The 22,969-nt window shown below is 42.7% G+C and overlaps 1 protein-coding gene across 5 annotated transcripts; it reads left to right on the forward strand.

The window, feature by feature from the left end:
* Positions 1–433: 433 nt before the first annotated feature.
* LOC147904877 (uncharacterized) lies at positions 434–17,546 on the forward strand. 5 transcript variants are annotated; one of them, XM_087388911.1, is made up of 6 exons: positions 434–482; positions 601–657; positions 861–1,006; positions 3,361–3,463; positions 3,652–3,742; positions 15,453–17,545. In XM_087388911.1, the coding sequence occupies exons 4-6, from the start codon at positions 3,422–3,424 to the stop codon at positions 17,231–17,233; spliced, it is 1,914 nt and encodes a 637-aa protein (XP_087245037.1). In that variant the 5' UTR covers positions 434–482; positions 601–657; positions 861–1,006; positions 3,361–3,421; the 3' UTR covers positions 17,234–17,545. The 5 variants fall into 5 exon arrangements, with proteins under 5 accessions (XP_087245037.1, XP_087245064.1, XP_087245030.1 ...); XM_087388938.1 differs by lacking the exon at positions 434–482 and having other exon boundaries at positions 519–657; positions 3,652–3,736; positions 15,453–17,546; XM_087388904.1 differs by lacking the exon at positions 434–482 and having other exon boundaries at positions 519–657.
* Positions 17,547–22,969: the final 5,423 nt, after the last annotated feature.

Raw genomic sequence — 22,969 nt, forward strand, 5'->3', positions numbered from 1 at the left:
TACCCACCTAAAACAATTCATTTGGGCATGAACATAAGGAGAGGTGAATCGTTCTACAGAAACATTAAAAATTTATTATTATATGTCTCCCTAGAGAATAAAAAATAAAATATTAAATTAATTAGTTTGTCTCTTGTTGGAGTTGTGGCTTGATTAGCTAAGGTTATATATAAGATTAATATAAGGTCGTTACATGGTAAATTAATAGACACGATGGCGACCCGCATTGATTGCCTTGTATCCCTATGCGGCTTACCCCATCTAAAGCTCGCAGAAAACCTGCGAACTACATATAAAGAACATGCAACATTTTCATTTTCACCTCTAAAAAATATTCTTCAGATTTGAGAAAAATCTGCAAAAATTTAGGCAATTTAGTTCTGTGTTGGCTAGAAATTGTCACAAATTTGGAAACCCATTTTCATTTTTTTAAAGCTCTAAAAAGGTTGCAAAATGGAAGGCAATTTAGTTTTATAAATGAGGTAAGAAATTCTCGAGAAAAGACGTCGTCAAAAAACAGAAAACAAATTTTCTGATAAACCTTGGGGTTTCAAATGCGAACACTCGTGCATTTCTCTCCACTGTCGTTCGTTTTTGCAGTCGGGGCTCAGAGCGTCTTGTTGAATCAGACTTTGGAGCATCCGAACTGTAACTCTTGTAAGAATTAGAGCCCTCGCGTCTCAACCCCACCTGCCCCTTGTGGGTTCTTCTGTTTTCCTCCCCAGGCCATTCATTGCAGGAGGCTTGGAAACTCGGGCATTGCTGGTCTCAGTGTTGTCGCGATTTTAATTTAGTTGCCTTGAGTACATTTCTTTCACCTTACTTGGAATCTCCAGTTCTGAGCCGCCCAGACTCTGCAGGGGAGTCGCGCGTCAGCACACTTTAAACCGTCCCTCAAAGGCTCCTGAGGTTTGGGAAGCATTTGCTCTCGGTTTTGACAGACACGAGCCCAAATCTAGTGGGTGGCGTAGTACCTTGCATCCATTACTTACGGACTTATGATGAGGTATGGAGTCCGAGGAATCGTGCAGGTTGTGGTGTTTGTCAGTGTTTGGTCTGAATTTGAAAGAGACGTAGGATCGAAAACTGTTGCAGACGGCCGAACGCCACGCAGCAGACTTTAGTGAAAGATACCCGTGAGCTGCAGCCTTCTGTCCGGGCTGCCATGTCAGTGTTTTTTCCTGCCGGCTCTTTGCAAATTCCTTTTATTGCATCAGTGCATGCCAAGGCGGTGGAGAGTGTGTTTAATCAAGTGTTGGCTTTATGTTGATGAACGTCTAGTTAATGTGAAATTTGAAGTTGTAGATTTAATCCATTTTTTGGCATGGCATTTTTATACGCATTTTAAAAAGATGTTGGGAGCTTTAGATCTCAGGTTATAGATTTTACGATAAAGTTACCCATTATGGAAAAGTAGACCTCGAGTCTTTATGAATGAACTCAAAATGTTACATTACACGCATTAGTAAATTGAGACCTAGCTGCTTAAAAGTTATGCCAAATGAAATGACCCTCACATTTTTGAAAGAGGAAATCCCACCTCCAAGCTCTTATATAACTGTGCGAATGACTTTTCGTTACCCACTATGGGACCCCAATAGATGCCTTTAAGACTATGGAATAGTTCACAAAAATCTCCCCAATTGGAAGATCTTGACCCTCCACAGATGGCCAGCACCTATCTTCCGCTACAGGGCTTGTTAGAGGAATCTGCCCAATACTTGGTGGAATTGGCTTTGGCCTCAAACTGCACACGAAATATGCAAGCCATCTTGGCCTATTGCTCTTTGTATCAAAAGGCCGAATCCACAAAGTGCAAGTCATGCCATGGCACATCAGTAGTTCATTTTCATCGTCGTGTTCTTCCTGATGTTGAATGTTGAGTACGTTGCATATCTCAAAAGTGGGATTAATTGTTCTGCTTAGAGCCGAAAATCCTCTTCTAGAACATTATGCTTTCGGATTTTCGAGTTTGGAAGATATCAATTTTGGCAAAAGTGTTGACGGTAGTTACACCTTGTTGCAAGGGTGTCGGAGTAAAAAGAAGATTACTTTCTTTCTTGGAGACATGAGCTTGGGCAACATTCAAGTCTAAGGTTCTTGGGGTGGTCGTATGGTCGTTTTGTGGCTGAAATGAGACAAATTTTGTTCTCAATTGCCCCAGATATCTTCAATGTGTGTGATAGAGTCTTCGCTCCTTTGTGAGTGGGCCTGAGCTTCAAGGAAGCTCGCTAGATACGAACTAGGTTCTATATATGTATAGTTGTACAAGATCCTCCCGAATGACTTGGTTTGCCTCGTGATAAGTAGCGGCACAGAGGGAGCCTCGAGACTATATTGAAAAGATGGCGGTCTGTTAGGAATGCCTCTTTAGGAGCTTACCTAATGAAATGATTTTAGAAGGATGTTTTGGATGTGTTTAGGGACCTAGTAGGCTCTCCTTTGACACCTAGAAGTTTCCCTATGGGACAGTGGCTGGTTAAGATAATGTCAAAACTGCCATTAGGGGGAAGATAAAATCTTTGAAGGTACAAGGTTAGTTACACACTACAATGCAGGTGTTGGGTTCTTTGCCTAGATTTTTTCCCTCACAACATATGTACCATAGCATGACTCGTACTCGTTTGGAATCAGCCTTTCGATACAGAGTAGTAGGCCAAGATGGCTTGGGTAGTTTTAAGTGTCTGTTGGAAAAGGTCTGATGTGAGCCTCCATGAGTTTTATTTGCTGTCAGTGGCCTGATCTGTCGTAGAATATTTTACTGAATAAGAAGAAATTGTGCAAAACTGTCATGGTGGTTTGCTTATCGTTTAGGAAAAGGTTTATGCATCTTTATATCGTTTCCAGAATCTTTCGAAACCCCGATGGCAGCTTGTGCTTGGGTACTGATGAGAACATAAGCATGGCTTTGCTTACTAAGTTATTATTTCTCTTTACTCATAATTTTGTATAGAGCCGCTTACAAACTCCCTTCTTTCCTTTGTTCTTTTGCTTGTTCCATAAAAATTTTCAATTTGTAAAGTTGGATGTATTCTAGTCTTATGAAGGTATATCTTATATTGTTTTTGGTGTTTATGTTATCTTGTATATGGCTAAGTAGTATCTACCTGCCATATAATGCAGTTTTGTGCAGTGAACTGGCTTATTTAGCCCATTTTCGATCATCCATGGGGGCAATAAAGTGAATCAAACATTGACCTGAGAGAAATATGAAAACTCTGTTAGTTGAATGCAGGTTGGCTGGGCCGTGTTTGAAGGGATGACTTTATCTTTTAAATTCAGTTCTGGGTTTGGAAGGAATCCCTTCATTGAATTTTCACGTATGAAATAGCTGACCTCCACAGTTTCTATTTTTTGCAGTTGCCAAATCAGTGCATAGAGCATTATGGGCTTATTCTAATTAAATCTCGATCGTGGAATCATGAGGCTCCTCACGAGGCCTAGTAGGCACATCTTCATGAGAGTAAGTATATGATCCCTGAATGCCTTCAATAGATGCCAACTTTCAGGTTGTCAGTATGGTGGTTGTCACCTTTTTTCCATGAAGTTGTTTTAGTCTTTCTTACCATCATTAACTTCATTGAGAGAACAGCCTTTTTCTTTTCGGTTGCTTTTTAAATGCCTCATGCGTGTAGTTGATGTTTCTTGCAGATATCCAGAGATGTAGTCTCCAATCATCGCAGGAGCTTGTGCTCAACCCCTTTCCACTGTCGAAGATTATATAGCTCTTCCAACGGTCCAGGTCTGCTGATGTGATTTGGTTATAATTTGTTTGGTAGAACCTATTCTGTAATTAGAAATTATTCAGGGGCCTTTATTGCCTGAAAGTGAAGTAGTAGAGATTCTGCATCTCTGGGCCTACAGCTCAGTAATGCTTCATGAAGAGGATGTGGACTAAATGTTGATTAGCCTTCCCCTTTAGTACTAGCCTTTGTCCCTTCTCCTCTAGTGCCAGCCTTTGTCATGGCTGAGTCTGCCGTTCACCTCTAGAGTGCCAACAAAAAGTCAGTATGAAGACCTTTGGATAAATGGATGCTCAAGTATGAGTGGGTGTGTAGATATGTATATGTGAGAGCATATGTTTTTACTATGGTCTACCCCTGTATGTCCACCAGCTTGGGATGCTTGGGTTCTCATGCATCAATCATGACTGTAAAGCATCTTTTTGTTTTTGCAGTGTGTAACAGAACGTCTCCAATTCCCTGCTAGGCTCCCTTTTTATTCCTAGCCACTTGCTAGGTGCTACAACGTTCTACCCCCCCCCCCCCCCCTTCCCCCCACCCTCCCAACAACAACAATGCATTAACCTTAGCGCCTTTGGATTTCATTTAACTTATTAACCACAATCTTGCCTCTAAGCACTTACTATTGAGTGCATGGTTAACAAATTAACCAACATTAATGTTAGAGCCTTCTAGTCGTCTTAGACCCTGTCATCAAAGACCTTGACAAACAAAGCCTTGGACCGACCATTTAAACACAACATAACAACCAAGTATTTACATTTATATACATTATCAGCCTCTCTAAGGTCTTTCTATTAGGTCTTGTTACATTTGAAGTAGAACGTAACATTCCTTCCCTCTGTAGGCATCAACGTCCTCGATGGATTCCACAGTACTAGGCACTTTTTGTGGAACCCCAACTCCAATAAATTTTTTCCTTAATGAAAGCATATGCTCTCAGCATGTCTTTCAAAGTTTGGTTGACTCTTTCCGTTTGACCATTGGCTGTTTCAGGATGACCCCATTTCCAACTTAGTTCTTAGTGCATCAATTATAGTAGTCCAAAAATGATTGGTAAATCTTGTATCCTTGTTTGATATTATGGATTTTTTTCCCCTAGAAAAAGATAATTCTATTCATGCTTGGAAAACCATACAACCAGCTTCCAAAAGGAGCTGACGATGAAAACAAGAAAGAGAAACAGGTTGCCAGCTACAAGAACAAACACCTGTTTTCGGATCTCATGGCTCATCGCCTATAGAGATTCCGAATCAGGAGCTAGCAACCATAGAGGTGGTCTATATGCCCAGCGAACACCCCTCACGGAAAGGGTGTAGAAAACTCTTGCCAGCCATATGTGGCGGATTCGCTCTCATCTCTCAACAGTTGCTCTCGAGCCTAGAGTACCGTGCTCCCATGTAGCGTGCAAGGTGAAGATGATATCTTGCCAAATGGCTACTAGAGTAGCGGTCGGATAAATCCTCTGGCCTCCCATTGCCCAGCTGCATCGAGCCACCTAGACATTCCAAGCATTGATGCTGCAAACAGTCTCCCAAACACCCTCCTCCTAGAGAGTTGGAGGGCATGGACGGGAGGGCTGAATTGCGTCATGTAATCTCTATCCACATGTAACCTGTAGGCCGGCGTGACTGGGTGGGTCACAAAGGCATGGCCTCCCTCCTAATATTATGGATTTCGATAATCTGTGCAAACAAATATGTTACTAAAAAACAAATCCACTACTTGCAGGGCCTTTATTCACTCTCTAGTTGGAATGAAGTGACCCATCTTGGTAAGACGGTCAACAACCACAACGATAGAATCATATCCTCCTTGTCTTTGTGGCGAATCTACTTTAAAATTCACAGAAATTCTCTCCCATCTACATTATGGTATTCCAATGGTTGTTAAAGGCCAGGTGCCTTCATCCATTCTACCTTACTCACCTGATATGAAAAACATTGCGTGATGTATTGCTTTTTCATCTTTAGCCAAAAGAAATCAGGCTTCCCAAGCTCGCATGTCTTTTCAACACTTGGATGTCTTTTAAGCATACCATCATCTATGTTATTTCTTGCAAATGTAGTGCCTTTCCTAGATGCGTGGTCATGTGTAACCCTGACTCTTAATCACAACAGCCTTAGGCCAAAGGCTCTAAACATACTTTTGCAATTGTAGAGTTTCTCTAATTTCACTCATTAGAGCACTCTAATGCTGACAAGGCATCAACAATTATCCTTCCCTCTTCGGTACCGAATTTCCATATGAAATTCTTGCATGAGGTCTACCCCCTAGCTTGGCGGCCACTCAAATAAGTGTGTTGATAAAACTATTTTAGAGTATCATGATTGATATCAGGGTGAATCTTCCGCTGTGTAGGAGCATTGGCTATGCTTAATAGTAATACTGCTCAACCCTAGATAGTCAATACACCACCGAAAGGTACACCATCTTTCATTTTCTTCAAATATTACGGGTAAAGCAAAAGGTAAGAAACTGGGTTGAATCTTCCCTAACCTAAGGTATTCTTGCGCACCTTAGCTTCTTCTATTAAGCTCAGCCTATAAGGCGGTTTTTCCAGAGGTTTTGTCCTTGAAGAAGCTCAATATTATGTTGAACATTCCTTGAGAGGTAACCCGAAAGGTAATTCATCTTTAAAACAATTTGAGAACTCAATGAGAATCTAATTGACTAATGAGGCCATCTCCCGATCTTGGGTAGCCGAGTAATTTGTATGGTGCATCCACATATGACTCAACATATGTATAACAAATTGAAAAAACTCACGTGGATTCTTTCGCACTTCCATAGTTGAGATCAAACCACCGTGACAAAGATCCTTCTTGCCTTGAAGAATATACTGCACACCATCCAATTCAAATTTGTAGATGTGCTTTCCAAATCCACCTTAGTACTTTTCTTTGAGTGTCATGCCATTCCAAAAAAGCTACATCTACGCGAGCAAGCTTGACAATTTCAAAATCTAGCTTCTCGGCGTACTCTTGGATGCGTAGCTTCAACTGCGTGACCCTTTGGTCCTACACCTCAATTGGACTCCAATCTACCATCCGAACTGTATAGGCATAGTGAGATGGGCTTGTTTTCGGCTTTAGTCTTTTCACTAGTTTGGAATTGATAGCGTTGTGTGGTGATGTCGAGTCAAATAACGTGCCGATATTATGCTCGGCAACTTGCCCCTTCATTTTTATTGATTCCATTCCAACAAAATGTAAATATCCCATTGTTGTGGGTTTTGATAGGTGTATTCTTAAGTTTTTTAGAAACGGAACACACAATATAGTAGTTTCTAACTTGTGAGAAGGTCCCGCTAGTTGAACTTGAATGTCCTCAGCCTTGGAATTCTTCTCCATTTCTATATTGCATTGCGAGATTACCATTCTAGCCATGCGAGAACTCTAGTTCTTCAGACAGTCCAACCACAAATGCGTTGAAGGGATCTGAAATACAATCCTTCTTTCCTTGCTTTGTCCTTTTGCTTAGTAGTCAAGCAAGACTGCGACCAAGCTGGGCTACCATAGGGGATACTTTTCTTTTCACCAATATTGCTACTTGGCTGTGATTTTGCCATTTATCCTAGCTTGATTGCCTCATCACTGGTTTATTGCACCGTACCTTTTCTCACAAACTTTTTTTGGAAAGTTGGCTATTTTGAAGGCTGAGACTAATCTCACCCACATTAATAAGCTGCTCATGGAAGTCCTTGAGTTTGGTGAGATAAGCATCTATGCTGTCCCCTTGCATGTGTACTTTGTCAAGCCTTCACTTCAAACAGGAGACTTTGGCCTCATTACAAATCTGATACAAAGGGGCCAAAGTATCCCATGCATCCTTGGCTGGCTTGCAAGATCTGATGTGGGGAATAATATCTCTTGCATGCAAATGCAATCACATAATGATCCCAGCAGGTCTGCTCTGGTATAGGAGGATCTGGTGCAGCAATGGTACGAGATCCAGAAATGGCTGTAGTAGCCGTAGCACCACCTGTTGTGGTATGCAATGGCAGCGGTTGCCTGTGGCTAAGAGACAGGTCTAGTCTCTACAATGCCCCAAAAAGTCTTGGATACCAAGTGGCGCACCAAGTACGACCTTATGGGGTAGTTGGTACCATCAAGTTTGTCAGCTGAATCATTCTAAACAAAATTTGACACAATATCTGCAAATGCCAACCCAAAAAACAGCAAAAGCTCTGCAAAGGTGAATGCCCAATGAAGTGCTCAAACATTGAGCATAATGCAAAAGGCTGTCCTACAATGTATGACTACAATTATTTGCAAATGTTAATGCATCAAAGGCATGGAGCTGCCCTGTGCTTAACCAGCTCTCAAATTTGCTCAAAAGTGACCAGTAATTGAATCCCAAGGCAAAGGGGAGGACTGCAAGTGCCAGTCTTGCAAAAGCCCCAATTTTCCCAAAAATGAAAGTATGCCAGAAAAGAGGGCAAATTGAAATTTTTGCTCAACGTCACTGTACCAGCATGTAGTCACTGCAATAACTTTTCAATGTCCCAAAATCTGCCAATTCAGACTGCTAAAAATAGCAAATGTTTGTAAATCTCACTCACACTGATTGGAAAGATGCCTGAAAAGCTGCCAATGCCTTGTTTTTTGCAAAATTGTAGCCCAATGTCAAAACCCTCAATTTCTAGAGGGAAGCTGCACCCAAAAGAGGGCAAAATCAAGAAAATCCCCAAATATCTGCAAATTTCCAACTCTGTTTGCAAATATTTAATCAGGCTGCAAAATCTGTCAAAGACTCAAATTTTTCTGCAAATTGAATTGAAAAGTGCAGCAAAGACAAAAGTTGTAGCCTGCCTGGTAGATGTACGACTGTTCGTACACAGTTGTACAGGCATAATCGCAAGCGTAAAGGAGAACTCTATGACTTTTTTTTGACGTTATACAGACGATTGCTGATGCAGTATGGATTCGGTACATTATGGATTTGTGGCGATTTCTATCGTTGTATGAACAGTTTTTTGGCACAAGACGGATTCTGTACAGTCGTACGAGTTGCATGGATGGAGGTCTGACAACGGTTGTACGGACGGGACGAGTCCGTCATACAGATGATCTTGCAGAAATATGTTGTACTGACGAAATGGCAGCAGCTTTGAATCACAATGTAAAGTGATGGCAGCGTAGATCAGTGTAGAATAGCAGCTGGTGGCATGGTGGAAGAGTGTGGAATAGCAGCTGGTGGTGTGACTGCTGGTCGAACTGCAAGAGAGAGACAATGACCAGCTAAACGTCAACTTGGAGGCGTGTGGGCAGAAGTTGCACCGGGGGGGGGGGGGGCAGCATGGATCCAGAAGTTGCTCTTATACCATTGTTGGCTATGAGACAATGTACAATCAAAGGGTAACCCATACAAGCCATTGTGGGCTGAAGCAAAGGGCTTGCTAAGGCCCTTGCTGTGTGCTATGCTACGAAAACTCAAAGCTAGAACTCAAAACTAGCACTCAAAATGCATAGCCGGGCACCATGGTGGCTCTTCTGCGAGCTGCGAAGATGTCTCGTATCGGTCTGATGAGGAACCGAGGGCCTACTCCGAATCATCCTGGATCCTATAATCACTTGTAGCCTCTTGAATCTCCGCCACTTAGTCGCCAATAAGTCACTTCCCTAGAAGGGTGCTGTATGCATGGCTGTTGGCTTCACAAGTGTATCAAAAAGCCATCCCTTCGTTGGAGGGTCTTGAGAGTGTGCTTGAAAGCACTGTCACTCTAACTGAGCCAAGCCCCCTGCCCTCGTGGGAGCCGTGGTCTTGCTGCATGAGTCATTTTGAAAACTGGCCCTATGAAGACTGCTCCCAAGATAGGTGTATGATTGCACAATCTCAACCGGCATTTCTCGGAAATTGAAGCTGTGTTCGTGAAAAACTGCCTATGAAGGCTGGAGCTGCTGCCCGCTGCCCTTGGCTGTCCTGCTGCTCCGCCAACTCCTCACTCCCGCAGCCTCCCCCCCACCCTCCTCCTCCGCCTCCCCCCCGTCAGCTCCTCCCCTTGCGAACTCTTCCACCTCCCTCGCCATCTTTGCCGCCCTCTCCTCGGTCCCCCTCCTGCCATCTCCTCTGCCTCCCACCTGCTCCCCTCCGCCGGCTCTTCCACCTTCTCCTTCCACACCTCGGCTCCTCCCCCCGCCTGCTCTTCCCCCCCCCCGCCCTCGCCTGCTCTTCGTCCTCTGGTCGCCTTCTCATCCTCCGCCTCCCGTCGTCCCCCTGCGCTCCTCCTTTCGCTGCCCCCCGCTGCCTCCTCGCCTTCCTTGCCTCCCCCCTCCCCTCCGCCTTCTCCAGCTCTCCCCCCTCGTTTCGCAGCCTCCTCTTGCCATTCCTTGCTGCCCCTCCTAGGGTTGATCCTCCTAGAGATCCTTGAAGGGGGTACACTTTGCCAGCGAGTGGAGATATTTGGGTTACTAGGCCAGTGTCTTTGTTGCAAACAGATGGGTCACCTAGCCAGAGATTGCCCCTGCGGCCAAGGCCGAGCTCCTCCCTCCCCCACCCCCGCAAAGTAGGTAGAGTCAGCAAGCCAGAGCCTAGCACCCCCCTAGACAAGAGCAGCAGGAGTCTCAGACCCCCTGGGTAACCCCTTCAGAAGGGGACCTGACCTAGGTTAAAAAGAAAAAGAAACAAGGGTAAGACAACGTCCCCTTCCGTTTTCTCATCGCAGCATCCCGTCCCCTCTTTCCATTTGAGGGGGGGAAGCCAGAGGGAAGCACGTGTGAGGCTAGATCTCCTCTTGGCAATCATCGTCAAACCATGGGTTTTGGGGCATCTTGCCACCTAGGGGGCGTGATGTAGATCGAGTTGTCGGGAAAGATTTGGTGGGTAGCTTGAACCATTGATACTAGAGTGTTTGAGTCATGGGTGAGGTTTGAGTCATCCCCAAGGGATGTCGGTAGCTCACGCGACAAGTGGCTCATATAGACCTCATTAAGGGCATGGTCAAAGTGTATGTGAATGGGCTGGCGGGTCTCGTACTATGGTTGGTGTGGTGGTTGATATGCTGAATGCCAGATAGGCGTGATCGGTGCGAATTGGGGAGGGGAGGACATCGAGATCATGTACATGTGGTGCAAAGGTTAGGGAGCCCATTAGGTAATCCACTGTACTCGTCTCCTCTCCATGTGGGAAGCAGGTGATCCCTCTGAATAACGGCCATCTATGAAAGCCATAATACATGATCAAGTCATGCACTGCTCCCATTTCCAGTAGGTGTTGGTCATATCGTGCGACTTGTGGTGCATCCTTTGAGTGCCTTGCTATCCCAAGCTCTGCCGGATCTATCTCTGGTATTTTGAGGGGGGGAGCTCCAAAGTCAAGCAACCCAACCAGTCTACTCCCTATATGTGCATTGAAGTCACCTAGGAGGAGAATCTCCCCTTGCCTAGTAAACTCTGTGATATCACCATATATCATCTCGTATGGGCTGTGACCCTTTGTGGTGACCTCAGGTGCATATGACAAGGTGTCCGGGGAGAAGTAGCATATTGCAATGAAAATTGGTCGTGTGTCAAGTGCTTGAACTCGTATCCACATGCATGCTCCTCCTTTCACATCACTGATATAAATGGTCTTAGATGTGATCTAAAGAGAACTACTACTCTTGTAGAGCCTTGTATCCCGCATTCTCTCCTCATCTTCCTCCTATGAGCTGACTCCCAAGTGTATCTTGTCATTGTGGGCAGCCCTCTCTCTAGGCTCTCATGTGTCTCAATGTAGAAAATCACATCCTTGGTGGTGTAGGACAAAAGCCCCTCGGGTCAGACCAAAGGGTACCATTATAGCTCCACACTGCCATAATCTATTCTTCGCCCCCGTCCCATAGGCTCAATACCGTCATGTGCTGTCCAGCTCGCCTTCTTCCCATTCTGCTCTTTCTGCCCTTTCTATTTTCTTTCGGATAATCACTTTGTCATCTTTGTATGCAGCCCACTTCCCCTCTTGTCTTGCTGCTATTACACGTAACATCAACCTCGCTTCGATGCTCTTGCTGCAAGAGCATGAGATCATTGTCAAAAACGTCCTGGTACCCTTCAGTGTTGCCCTCATGCTCATGAGGATGGACCTATCCGCTGCTGTTCCGAATCTCACAACCAATGGCATCAGCCTTGCCCACTCTCCAAGCTGTCTAACAAGTCAGGTTGACACCCGTCTTGGTGAACAATGCTGGAGGTGTCTCCTACTATTAGTCCTTTGACTAGGACATTCATGGCCTTGCTGTTTCTCTTCTTATCCTATTTTAAGGCATCAGATATGAACTCCTTCTTGGGGCTGCTGTACCTTTTTAATCACATTCTTCCATTCTAGCATTGCTGCTTCCCCTTTGGTGATTTGCGGCGGAAATTCAGCATGCTTACCTTGCATGTGGCCCGAAAGGCTGCCAAATCTTTTCTGAGTTTTTTATTCTCAGCTTTCAGTTTTCCCATTGCCTTGCATGTCCTTTTGGTGCTCCTTGCATATCTCATAGTTGTAATTCGGTCCCCATGGCTTGCATTTGACCTTCGAGGCTGGTTTTTCCTGAGTCCCATGGTGCTCTTCCTTTCTCCCATTCATCCCTCCTTCTGCCATTAATCTTGCATCTGCCCTCCTTGTTTGAAGTTTCTTTACCTCATCCAGAGTTTTGGCTACATGTTCTTTCTCATTAAGCAATGCCGCATTAGTGGCCTCTAGGTTGTCAACCTTCTCAATTGTTGAGGTGGGTGATGACATCAGAGATACCTTTTGGTGGTGTCCCTGCTGTATATGTGGTCATGGTAGCTTCCAGGGCTTGCTTCCCCCATGTGTCTTCCACACATCGAGGTTTTCTTGAGGGTTTCCCATAGGTTCTTGTGCCCTAGAATTGGAGGCATAGGTCCAGCCTCCAAGGGTCCCTGGCGCACATAGCCCGAAACATTATTATCTTTCTTGCAGGTTCTTGCAGCTGGAGGGACGTGACAGCAGGGTCGTGGCAGGGGTGGAGAGAGAGAGAAAGAGAGAGAGAGAAAATAAAGAAAGATATATTAACGTCTGCAAGAGGCCTCGTGGGCCTATGAGACAAAGTGCGAATCCAAGAAGTATCTCATACAAGCCATTGAGGGCTGAAGCAAAGGGTTCACTAAGACCCTTGCTTGGAACTAAAGCTGAAAAACTGACTGAAAACAAAAGCTAAAACACTAACATACTCAGCTAGTGAACCAAATACTAGAGTAGCAGAGTACCAAGAGCGTGTCAAGCGCTCAGAGCTAGCACTCCTAGTAGGTGCGCAGGTTCCATATATCCAGGTAACTTGGTGGCACTCTGATGAGATGTGAGAAGCTCTCGTATCTGTGTTTGTCGGGCTATCTCACGATGTGGGGAAGGGCGTGGTCTCCTCGATCTTTGGATCAGGTGTGCTACGTCAAGGGGATGCCTCCTCTTTGGCTGTCGCCTTTGAGAAGGGATGAGATAGAGCGGATCTTGATCGTACGTACTCTGGGCGCTCTCTGCGTCGCACGTGGAGTGTGTCTCCCTCGTGCAACCCTACCGCTGATCCATGATGCTCTCATCTCATGAAGCTCCTCTTCCTCGGCTATGCTGGCAGCTGACTCAGATGCATAGAAATCTGTGACACAAGTTTGTGATCTGTCGATGGTGACCTGCCTGTGGCATCGGCCCATGCTACTCTCTGGCCTATCGCATTAGTGTGTCTCTCTATCGGCGCATCTCAAGTAGGTAGAGCCCAACACAGTCGTGATCGTGAAAATGTATCAATCGTGTGAGTGGGCCAAAGCCCTGTCCCTCCTGAAAGAGGCAATGGTATTGTCCTCGAATCTCATAGTAGACTGGGCAGACACATAGAAAGTGTTCCTCTATCTCGATCTCCCCCATTTGGCATAGTGTGGAAGTCCTTTTCTCTTTGGGTATGCCTGTAGCTCTCCCTACCTCGATCCGTAGTTGATGTGATTAGACTCGTAGCTGACCAATGGCGATCCTCAGTGCATGTGGGACTCTCCTGTCCTCAAGATACTGAGGTTTGATGACAAGATCATGCTCTGAGATCCTCAGGAAGTGATCACGGTAGAACTGGATCTTGGTGGAGAGCTCCTCTCCCCTCCAAGCCCTAGAAGTATGGACCTGGAGGAGGTCCAACCATATGATACAGTTGATCTCATCTCGTGGGATCATCTCGGGTGGTGCGTCAATGCTGTACTGAAAGGGAGGAAGTCTGTCCATCTGAATGCCGTGGCTACCAAACCATGTGGATACCCGTGCATACCATGCTGTATAGACACCACTCTTTGCTAGTCGCCTGGAGGACTTTAATGCTAGTCTTGGTAGTCTCCACTGGGGTAAGGTCCAAACTCTGTGGAGAAACGTCACTGTCTGGAAGATGGCATCAACCTGGAGGGGGGTCATGGCGAACTCTACCTGTATAATCTGATGAGGGATTGAGGGTTTACTCCGAATCATCTTGGATCCCATGGTCACGTGTAATCTCTCAAATCTCTTCCATTCCGTCGCTGAAATGTCCTTCCCCCAAAAAGGTGCTGCGTACATGGCAGTCGGTCTCACCAGTGTGTCAAAGAGCCAACCCTTCATCGGGGGGTCTTGGAAGTGTGCTTGGAAGCATCGCCTCTCTAGTCAGGCTAGAGCACCCTATCCTCGTGTGAGTCGTGCCGTACTTGCATGGATCATCGTGAAACCTGGTCCAATGAACACTATCCCCAAATATGTGTAGGACTGCACTATCTCCACAGGCTCGCCCTGGTATGTGAAACTACGGTGACGGGATACTATTGCTCGCAAGGTGTTGAAGATCATAACCTTGGTCTTCCCAAGGTTAAGTGTCAGGTCTCTCTCTTTGCAAAACATCTCCAAAGCCTCTAGATGTTTCTGCAGTCCCTCTGCGGAGGATGATATGAGGACTATGTCATCAGCATACAAGATTATCTGCTCCATCATGTCAGCTAGAGAGAGAGAGAGAGAGAGAGAGAGAGAGAGAGAGAGAGAGAGACGGCAGGGCGGGGCGAGGGAGCGAGGGAGATGTGTGGAAGCCTCCGAAGGATCATCTTTGGGAGGTGAAGTAGGGTATAATTTGCCTAAGTTTACAGGGAGGGGGGGCTTGGTGTTTGTGTGCGTAATTTCTTCATTGCGGTTTTTGGTTCATGCAGATTGGGGCGTGGTTCTAGATTCATTTGTCTTTAGAATTGTTTTTGAAGGGATTGTGGAGTTTTTGGGGGTTCATGGAACAGGCTAGCTTGTGTGATGTAGATTTAAAGCATTGAACTGGAAATACTTGTGAATTTGGAAACAAATTTGACGGTGAGATTAGGAGCAAGAGGGAGAGAATGGAAGGATTGTGATGTCAAATCCAGGGAGAGAAAGTGGATCGGTGAGATTAGGAGCAAGAGGGAGAGAATGGAAGGATTGTGATGTCAAATCCAGGGAGAGAAAATGGATGGAAATGTAGGGAACAAGGAGAAATTGTATGGGGAAGCTAATTGGATGATGGGATGTGGGGAGAGAATCAGCGCTAGAGAGAAGCAAGGCTTTGTAGTGCAATATTGAGGGAACAATGAGGGAGTGAATGGATTATCAAGAGAGGAAAGCGGAGCAGCTGGAGTGGGAGATTGGATCAAACATAGATTAAGGTTTTTGATCTTGTTCTTAGATGGTCATTGTCTTTGAGATCGTTGTTGGTATTTAATGTGGGGAAATGATGATATTATATCGTTTCATCTATTTCTGCAGGTAGTTCAAGTGACCACTCGAAGGAAAACAGAAAACTTTCAGGATCCCATGGTCAAGAAGAGAATTCGAACCATAGAATGGTCACTGACGAAGGTGAGGCTCGAAGCATTGAAATTAGTTCACTCTGCAAGCAAGGCAAAGTAGAAGAAGCTCACAGCCTTTTTAAAAAGATGGCCGCTACAGATGTGATGGCTACTGTAGGGGCACATGATGATCTTGTAATTGGACTTGCAAGACTAGGGCACATGGAAGATGCCTATAAAGTTTTTGTTGAAATGAAAGGTATGGGTGGGATCTTTAGGAAGTCCATGTATGGCCATCTGGTCACTGGCCTCAGTAAGGCAGGACTTATAACTCAGGCAAGCAAGTTTCTCACTGAGGCAGGTGTATTAGGTTTGGCCCCTAACATGACAGCCTTCAGTGCTTTGATAGAAAGCCTAGTTAAAGCAGGGCATGTGAAAGAAGCATATGAAATATACCAGGAACTCAAAGCTAAAGGAAGACACCCAGATGCGACTATTTTGGATAATTTAATCTTTGCTTGGTCTCAGAATGGTGAAAGTCATACGGCTTACTTACTCCTACAGGAACTAATATCAAAGTCAGCAGCACTAAGACCAAGTCTTTTTAATTCTGTGATGAAAGGCTTTGCACTGGAAGGAAGACTCGTGGATGCCAAAAAACTTTTCAATGAAATGCCAGGTAAAGGTGTGCAGCCTAATGCGGTAACTTATAACACAATGATTGATATAGTGGGCAAGAGTGGTGACCTCACAGAGGCTTTAAGGCTTTACGACGACATGAAGAACAAGGGCATTGAGCCAAATGTTGTAACGTTTAGTACGTTGATCAACCTTTTGGGCAGGGCGAATCTAGTAAATGAGGCTTATGAGTTGTGGAAGGACATGAGAGGAATAGGTATAAGGCCAAACCTGATAACATATAACACACTCTTTAATGCACTTGGGAGATCAGGCCACATTGATGCAGCAAGCTTGATTGTAGAACAGATGGCTGATGAAGGTGTTTCGCCTGATATTTATACATTTTCAACACTTATACATAGTCTGGGGAAGGCAGAGAAGTTTGGTGCAGCGAAGGCTTTATTTGAGAAGGTGAAAGAAAAACCTGGCATGTCAGATGTTGTAACTTACACAGCTCTGATCACTGCATTGAGTAGAGCGGGAGATGTTGATGAAGCACTCCGCTATTTCCAAGAAATGAGGGACAAGGGCCATATGCCAAATGTGATAACTTACAGTTCGCTCATTGATGGCCTTGCCAAGGCAAGTATGCTGGAGGAAGGATTTGCTTACTTTAAGGAGATGGAGACCAATGGGTGTACCCCAAATGCAGTCACATTCAATACCTTAATTCATGCTTTTGCAAAGGCTGGTATGACAGAACATGCCCAGAAACTTGTTAAGGAGATGGAGGCAAGAGGCTGTGGGCCGGATCCATACACGTATAGCTGTCTGATTGATGGGTATGGAAAGTCAGGTTACATAGATGAGGCCTGCAAGATATATCAAAAATTAAAGCAAGATGAGTGTGTTGTGAATGTAGTAGTTCTCAATGCAATGCTTGCTGTGCTAGTCAAGGCAGATCGAGTGGATGACGCTTTGCAATGCTTCCATGAAATGCCAGAGCTTGGTTGTGCTCCTGATGACTGGACATATAGGATCATTTGCCATGGCTTGAGAAATGCAGGGCGCATAGAGGAAACTCAGAAGATCGAAGAATTGCAGTTGTTAGCTTCTACCCAACGAAGTAAAACCTGAGCTGGTTAAAAAGCTAGGATCAGTCGGGCTTTGAATACACTTCCAAAGATAGGAGACATGCACAGAAAGGTGACCTCTTCTATTGGATGCTGTGTATTATGTGCAGTAGAGAAAAGTAGGCAAGCACACTTGGATAGTGGCAGGACATTAATGGGATTTTCACTAATTTGTTTAGTTTTCAAAACCTAAATTATTAATTCCAGTTTGACCTGGGCCTCTGCTTGTTCATTACCGTCTACTCAAGGCAGAGAAAGGAGAACCAACCAATAATGAATGGAACTGTGAGCATAGGACCAACTTTGATTGCCTACTGTGTGTTTCCCTCAAGCCATCCCTTTGTTGAGTAGGCCTATACTCTTTTTGTTCTTATGTTTTCTGCTGCTCTTTCACTTGTTATGAACTTGGAATATTTCTCTTGAATTTGTGATGTTGCATCAACTAAAATGAGCTTGTTCTGTTTAATAATGGCCTTAGTCACAATTGTAAACCCTAGGTCTTTGGAAAACACGACTATATTCCATACTAACCATGTCTCATAAGGACAATTAGCCCTCACAATTGACCAATCTTGGTCAACATTGATGGAAAGGTATCATTTGGTACACGTGAGCTTAAGCCTTAAGGTTGTGCATCTGTCTTGCACATATCACAATAGGACCCCACCTTAGCTGATGAGGTAGTGAGTATTGATGTGATAGATTGACCTTTTTGGGAGGCAAAGAGAGATGGTTGTCTCCAAATTGTAGTAGGGTGGCTAGCTCATAAAAAAGACTAGATAACAAAAATTTCCAAAAAATGGACACTCATGTGGATACTTGCCTATGGCCATTACTATCAGGATTACATATGAAAAGCATTCAACGCTCTTGATGATCTCAACTAGACTCTTTATCACAACTTTTGCATACTAATCGAATCCCATGAAGAAATTAGACCTCACGACGATCCATACTTGGTCAATAGTGATGGATGTATAACCTTTTTGAGTTGTCCCTATATGCTTACTACACTTGAGCAAAAGGTTATGCATTCTTCTCGACTCCTCACACCTTTGATCATATAATATGCGTCACTCTTCCTTTTTGAGCTTAAAGAGTTGATCTCTTGTCAATGTTTAATTGTTTGCCAAAGGTGTTTGTAATTTTTGGACTTTTTGGATCATATTGTCGACTTGAATATTCCTTAAATGCAAACTTCAAGCTGTGGCTAGAGGTTGTGGTCATTGTAACATGATGGCACTTTTCCATGAACATAGGTATCACATTTCCCCCCCTTTTTAAACTAATTTATTTACTTTAGTGTGCACGTATTATTAATCATACATGTGATTATCTTGTGTGTTTTTCCTAGTTAGTCATATGGTTATTTGTGTACATCGATTACTATCAAAGTAGTACATATAAAAAACATTCACATGTTCTTGATCAGCTAGAATCTTCATCGCAACTCTATTGCATACTAACAAAGTCCCATGAAGACAATTAGACCTCACGACGATCAAAATGTAGTCAACATTGATGGAAGTGTATCATCTCTTCCAATTGTCTTATGTGTTCACAACACTTGAACAAAGGTGCATTTGTCTTGCACCCCTTGCACCTTTTATCATATAATATGTGCCACTCTTTCTTTTTGAGCTTAAAAGAATCGATATCTCATGTCAATGTTTAACCATTTGCCAATTCATTCCTTAAATGAATGGTGTATTTGTTATTTTTGTAAATGTTGGGCTTTTTGGATCGTATTATCTATGGATTACACTATAACTTGAAAATCCCTTGAATAGCAAACTTGTAGATATGCTAGAGGTTGGCCATGGTAACATGATGGCACTTTGCCATTGTAATAGGATGACACTTCTCCATGGACATTGGTACCACATTTTTTTTCTTTTTTAACTAACGTAAACTTGTAGATATGGCTAGAGGTTGTTGGCCATGGTAACATGATGACACTTTGCTATTGTTTACATGACACATTTCCATGGACATTGGTATCGCATTTTTTCCCTTTTTTTACTAATGTATTATTTTATTGTGCACATATGCTAATCACGCATGTGAGTATTTTGCGTGAGTTTCCTTGGTACACAAGTTCCAGACATCCGGTCGAACATTGTCATCAAATTCAATGCATTGGTTGCTTATAGCTTCAATGATCACTTTCCATGGTTTATATAGCATTAGCTTATACCATTTTGTGGTTGTTCCTTTTGCAACGCTAAGCCATATTTCATACATTTTATAGTGGGTAGCCAATCACATATAGGTGATATGATGCTGGGAGGGGGCTAGTGCATGGGTTGGAATCCTTTATATATCGAGTTATTACACAACACGCAAGGTTGTCCAAGTCCACATGACTCGATATTATTTTACCAAATCACCCTGTACTTGTCACCATGCCTCACGAGATTGGGATTCTCCATTGAGTTTCTGTATTCATCCATATACATTTTAAAACACCTTGAGTTCCTAGTACCTTCATACCAAGATTTCGGGGCCTTGGTTTGCTAAGCAATAATGCTTGATTTTCATTGAGGAAAGAATGAGATAACATAATCTTAGCCATAAGTTGGAGTAATCTTTGAAACAAATAATCCTTGAGCATATTCCATTTTTACCTAGCTGCTTACGTGCACATTAGTTAGGACACGATGAACCCTAACTGTTGGTTTTAGTTTGGGTGGATTCAGAGAAGCCTAGAGGTGTTTGATGATATAAAGCCTAGGGTGTATGAATTGTGCTAGGCTCATTAAGTGTATTAAAATGTTACATTGGACAGAGGGGTTTGGTTTGCAAAATCAAAAGGGAAAGTTAAAAACTATTTATTTTTAGCTTACCGTTGCTTTCTTTAGTTCTTTTGCTCTTTTGATTACGAATGAGAAGTAAAATTGATTTTGTTTTTTATGCTTGCATGCTCTTCTTTGTGAGAATTGAGGCTGCTTTCGTTTCTCAGCCATAGCCAGCTCTCAAACTTGTACTTGGTGCCACACTTCTTCCACATTTGGGGTTTTAGATTTACTTTTCCAAGTTTCAGATGAACAATTCTAGCTTTCGAATTAATTGTATCTGTCTTTAGCTTCTAGATTTTGATCCACTTGTTTCGAATTCCAACTTCTGAGACCATCTATTGTTGATTCTATTTGTTCCATACTAACTTGTTTTAGATACTCTCATTTCTGGTTTTGGATTATTGTTTTGGGTTCCAAAATAATTGTTTTGGCTTTCAGCTCGTAGATTCAATTCTTAAAGGTATACCTACATTTGATGCTTTAAGGAGTTTAGTAATCATAACTATAATATTAGAGAATATATAGTTGTGCGCATTGTTTGTCCATCTAGAGGTACTTTTTTGTACCTTATAGATACCCATAATATATGGGAAAGTAGAACTAGAAGGTGGAGTGATCTCATAGGGTAGTGAAAAAGTACCGCAAACTCAATAATGTCTTTCTCGATTATCGAAGATGGTGCAAATTCTGATGAATTAAACCGTTGTCATGCCATGGATCTTATAAGTTGCTTGTAAATGAAGGTAAGAGTTTGTGCCGATTTATCAAGGCCACTAATAAACAAGTGGTTAGTCAGGTACAAACCACAAAAAAACAAATGGTTAGTCAAGTAACTAACCTCATCCATGATTTTAGGGTTTTGAAACCAAGGTATACGACTAAATCTATAGTTTGACTTAAATTCTTTAAGAACAAAGTTTTTAATAGTTAAAATGTCTTTACGGGATGAATTGATACACATCCAAGGACACATTTTATTCCATCCCAAGTTAATTCCTTCATTGCGAGCTAAGGGTTAATTGGAAATAAAGGGATATAGTTAAGTCCCTTTTTCATAAATCTTGTAGTAATTAGGGCCTACAAATATGGGGTCACTAGACAAAACATGCCTACCCAAATTCTTTAGTAGAGGAGCTAAATCTTTTAGAAGTGGCTCAAATACAACCGAATCCAATATTGAATTCCACAAATGATTTATTAATACTAAATTTGTCAAAAGCTTCTAAACGATTTTTTTGAGGGAAATAAACTTGAAGAATTTATTGACAAACAAGAAACAAATAAATTTTTATATCTTTTTGTCATCTTATTCAAAAAATGTAAATTAATTTACCTAGTAATCAACACTCTTAATTGATCCTCCTTAGTGTTGTCTTCATGGTTTTGCCAAAATCCTCACCATCCTTGGAGCACTCCAGGCTTCTTAGAAGATGAGCTTGAATTACTTGGTGTGATGGATAGTCGTTTGAAATCCTTATTCTTTGTTGGCTTCAACATGGTCTCAATAGTATTTGCTACTAATGTATTGAGCAATAGATGGAGTAAAGGAGTATTGAGAGTATATAAAGCCAAGTTGCACGCGGCCTTGAGAATGAAATCATGGGAACTAGAAGTAAACAATGAGGGCAGTTCTTATTTCACTAGGACAAGTGGCCACCCATCCAATAAAGGCATATAGAAGAGTTGGACCTGAATAGAAAGGAAAGAAAGTGGGAAGGTTTCAAACACAAACCATAACAGATGATCTAACGAGATAATGGAAGTTGAGCACGAGGAATTAGGGTCACACTGTTCGCGTTGGCCTTTTAAGAAAGTATTCGAACAATTCCTAAGGAACTTTTGGGGTTCCTTAGTTTTATTCTGATTGATGGGTCCTCTAGTTCTAGAAATTAAGGAGGAGCTAGAGCACTTGGCTGGATCAATGTTAGGAAGTTAAATTTTCCTCACTCGAAAATAAATAATTAAATAATAGGTGTTTGGCTTGGATTGCAGTAGATCTATAATGATCTTCAATTTTCGAAGACAAGCTATAAAAGAGAGCTAAAGAAGAGATAGTACAGGTGCCACATGTTTGATTACTTCAAAATCCCATAATTATGCTCGAGTCTAATGGCACCTAATTCTAATTGGCTTGAAGGGAGAAGAGGTACAACACTAGAAAAGGAGGGAGAGACAACATTTTGAGTAGAAGCATCCTCCATAAAAAAAGGGAGAAAACTTTTTGAGGAGAAGTATCCTCCATCCAATATTAGGGAGTGCAAAGAGTAACCTGTTGAAAGCCTCAAGAAAGTCTGATTGGCATTTCTTGGAAGCTACCAAGAGAGAAATCCAATCATTAATTTAACCAATAGTATAGGCAGAGGGGATTTTTCTATCAAGGCTTGTTTCTCAAAATCTAATAGTTTTTAATGAAAATACGGAGCTTTGAAACAAAAAAGAATACATTGGGTATTGATTGGTGGTATATGAAGATTGACATTTGTAACAGCATAGTTTAGTTTAACCAGGGATGGTGGGATCCAATGATACTACACAACACTACAAATAGTTAGTAAATTATGTGGGTAACTTACTACTCTAAAAATAATTGTATGGTACTAGCCCAACCAAAGGCTAGTTGAGAGACCAATGTGTGTTTAGAATATAAAATCCCATCAAACAAGAACTAGACAAGTGCTTTAGAATTTTTTTTGGAAACAAGCTAAAATAATCACAAGTAAACTTAAAACTATATATATATTGAGCTTAAATTACAATTGTAAAGAGGCCATGCTTCTAGCCAAAGGAGTACATCCTTAATTACCATTATCCAAGGAATACAGGACAATACCTGTCAGCTAGCTAGACAACAACCAGAGTTAGAACTTTGACATCATTATATGGGCAACATCATGTATTTGAGTACCCCCCATTTGCTTGTTATTGTTGTCACATATAACTAT

This window comes from Dipteris shenzhenensis, chromosome 2 (assembly GCF_047967505.1).
Source record: "Dipteris shenzhenensis isolate YYH24624 ecotype China chromosome 2, Dip_SZ_1.0, whole genome shotgun sequence".
In the NCBI taxonomy this organism is placed as follows: domain Eukaryota; kingdom Viridiplantae; phylum Streptophyta; class Polypodiopsida; order Gleicheniales; family Dipteridaceae; genus Dipteris; species Dipteris shenzhenensis.

Bases quoted from the DNA above. Each gene is read 5' to 3' on its own strand.
- LOC147904877 (XM_087388911.1), top strand. From the start codon at position 3,422: ATGAGGCTCCTCACGAGGCCTAGTAGGCACATCTTCATGAGA. The intron at 3,464-3,651 runs GTAAGTATATGA...TGTTTCTTGCAG, and splicing joins GTAGGCACATCTTCATGAGA to ATATCCAGAGATGTAGTCTC. The intron at 3,743-15,452 runs GTCTGCTGATGT...CTATTTCTGCAG, and splicing joins TAGCTCTTCCAACGGTCCAG to GTAGTTCAAGTGACCACTCG.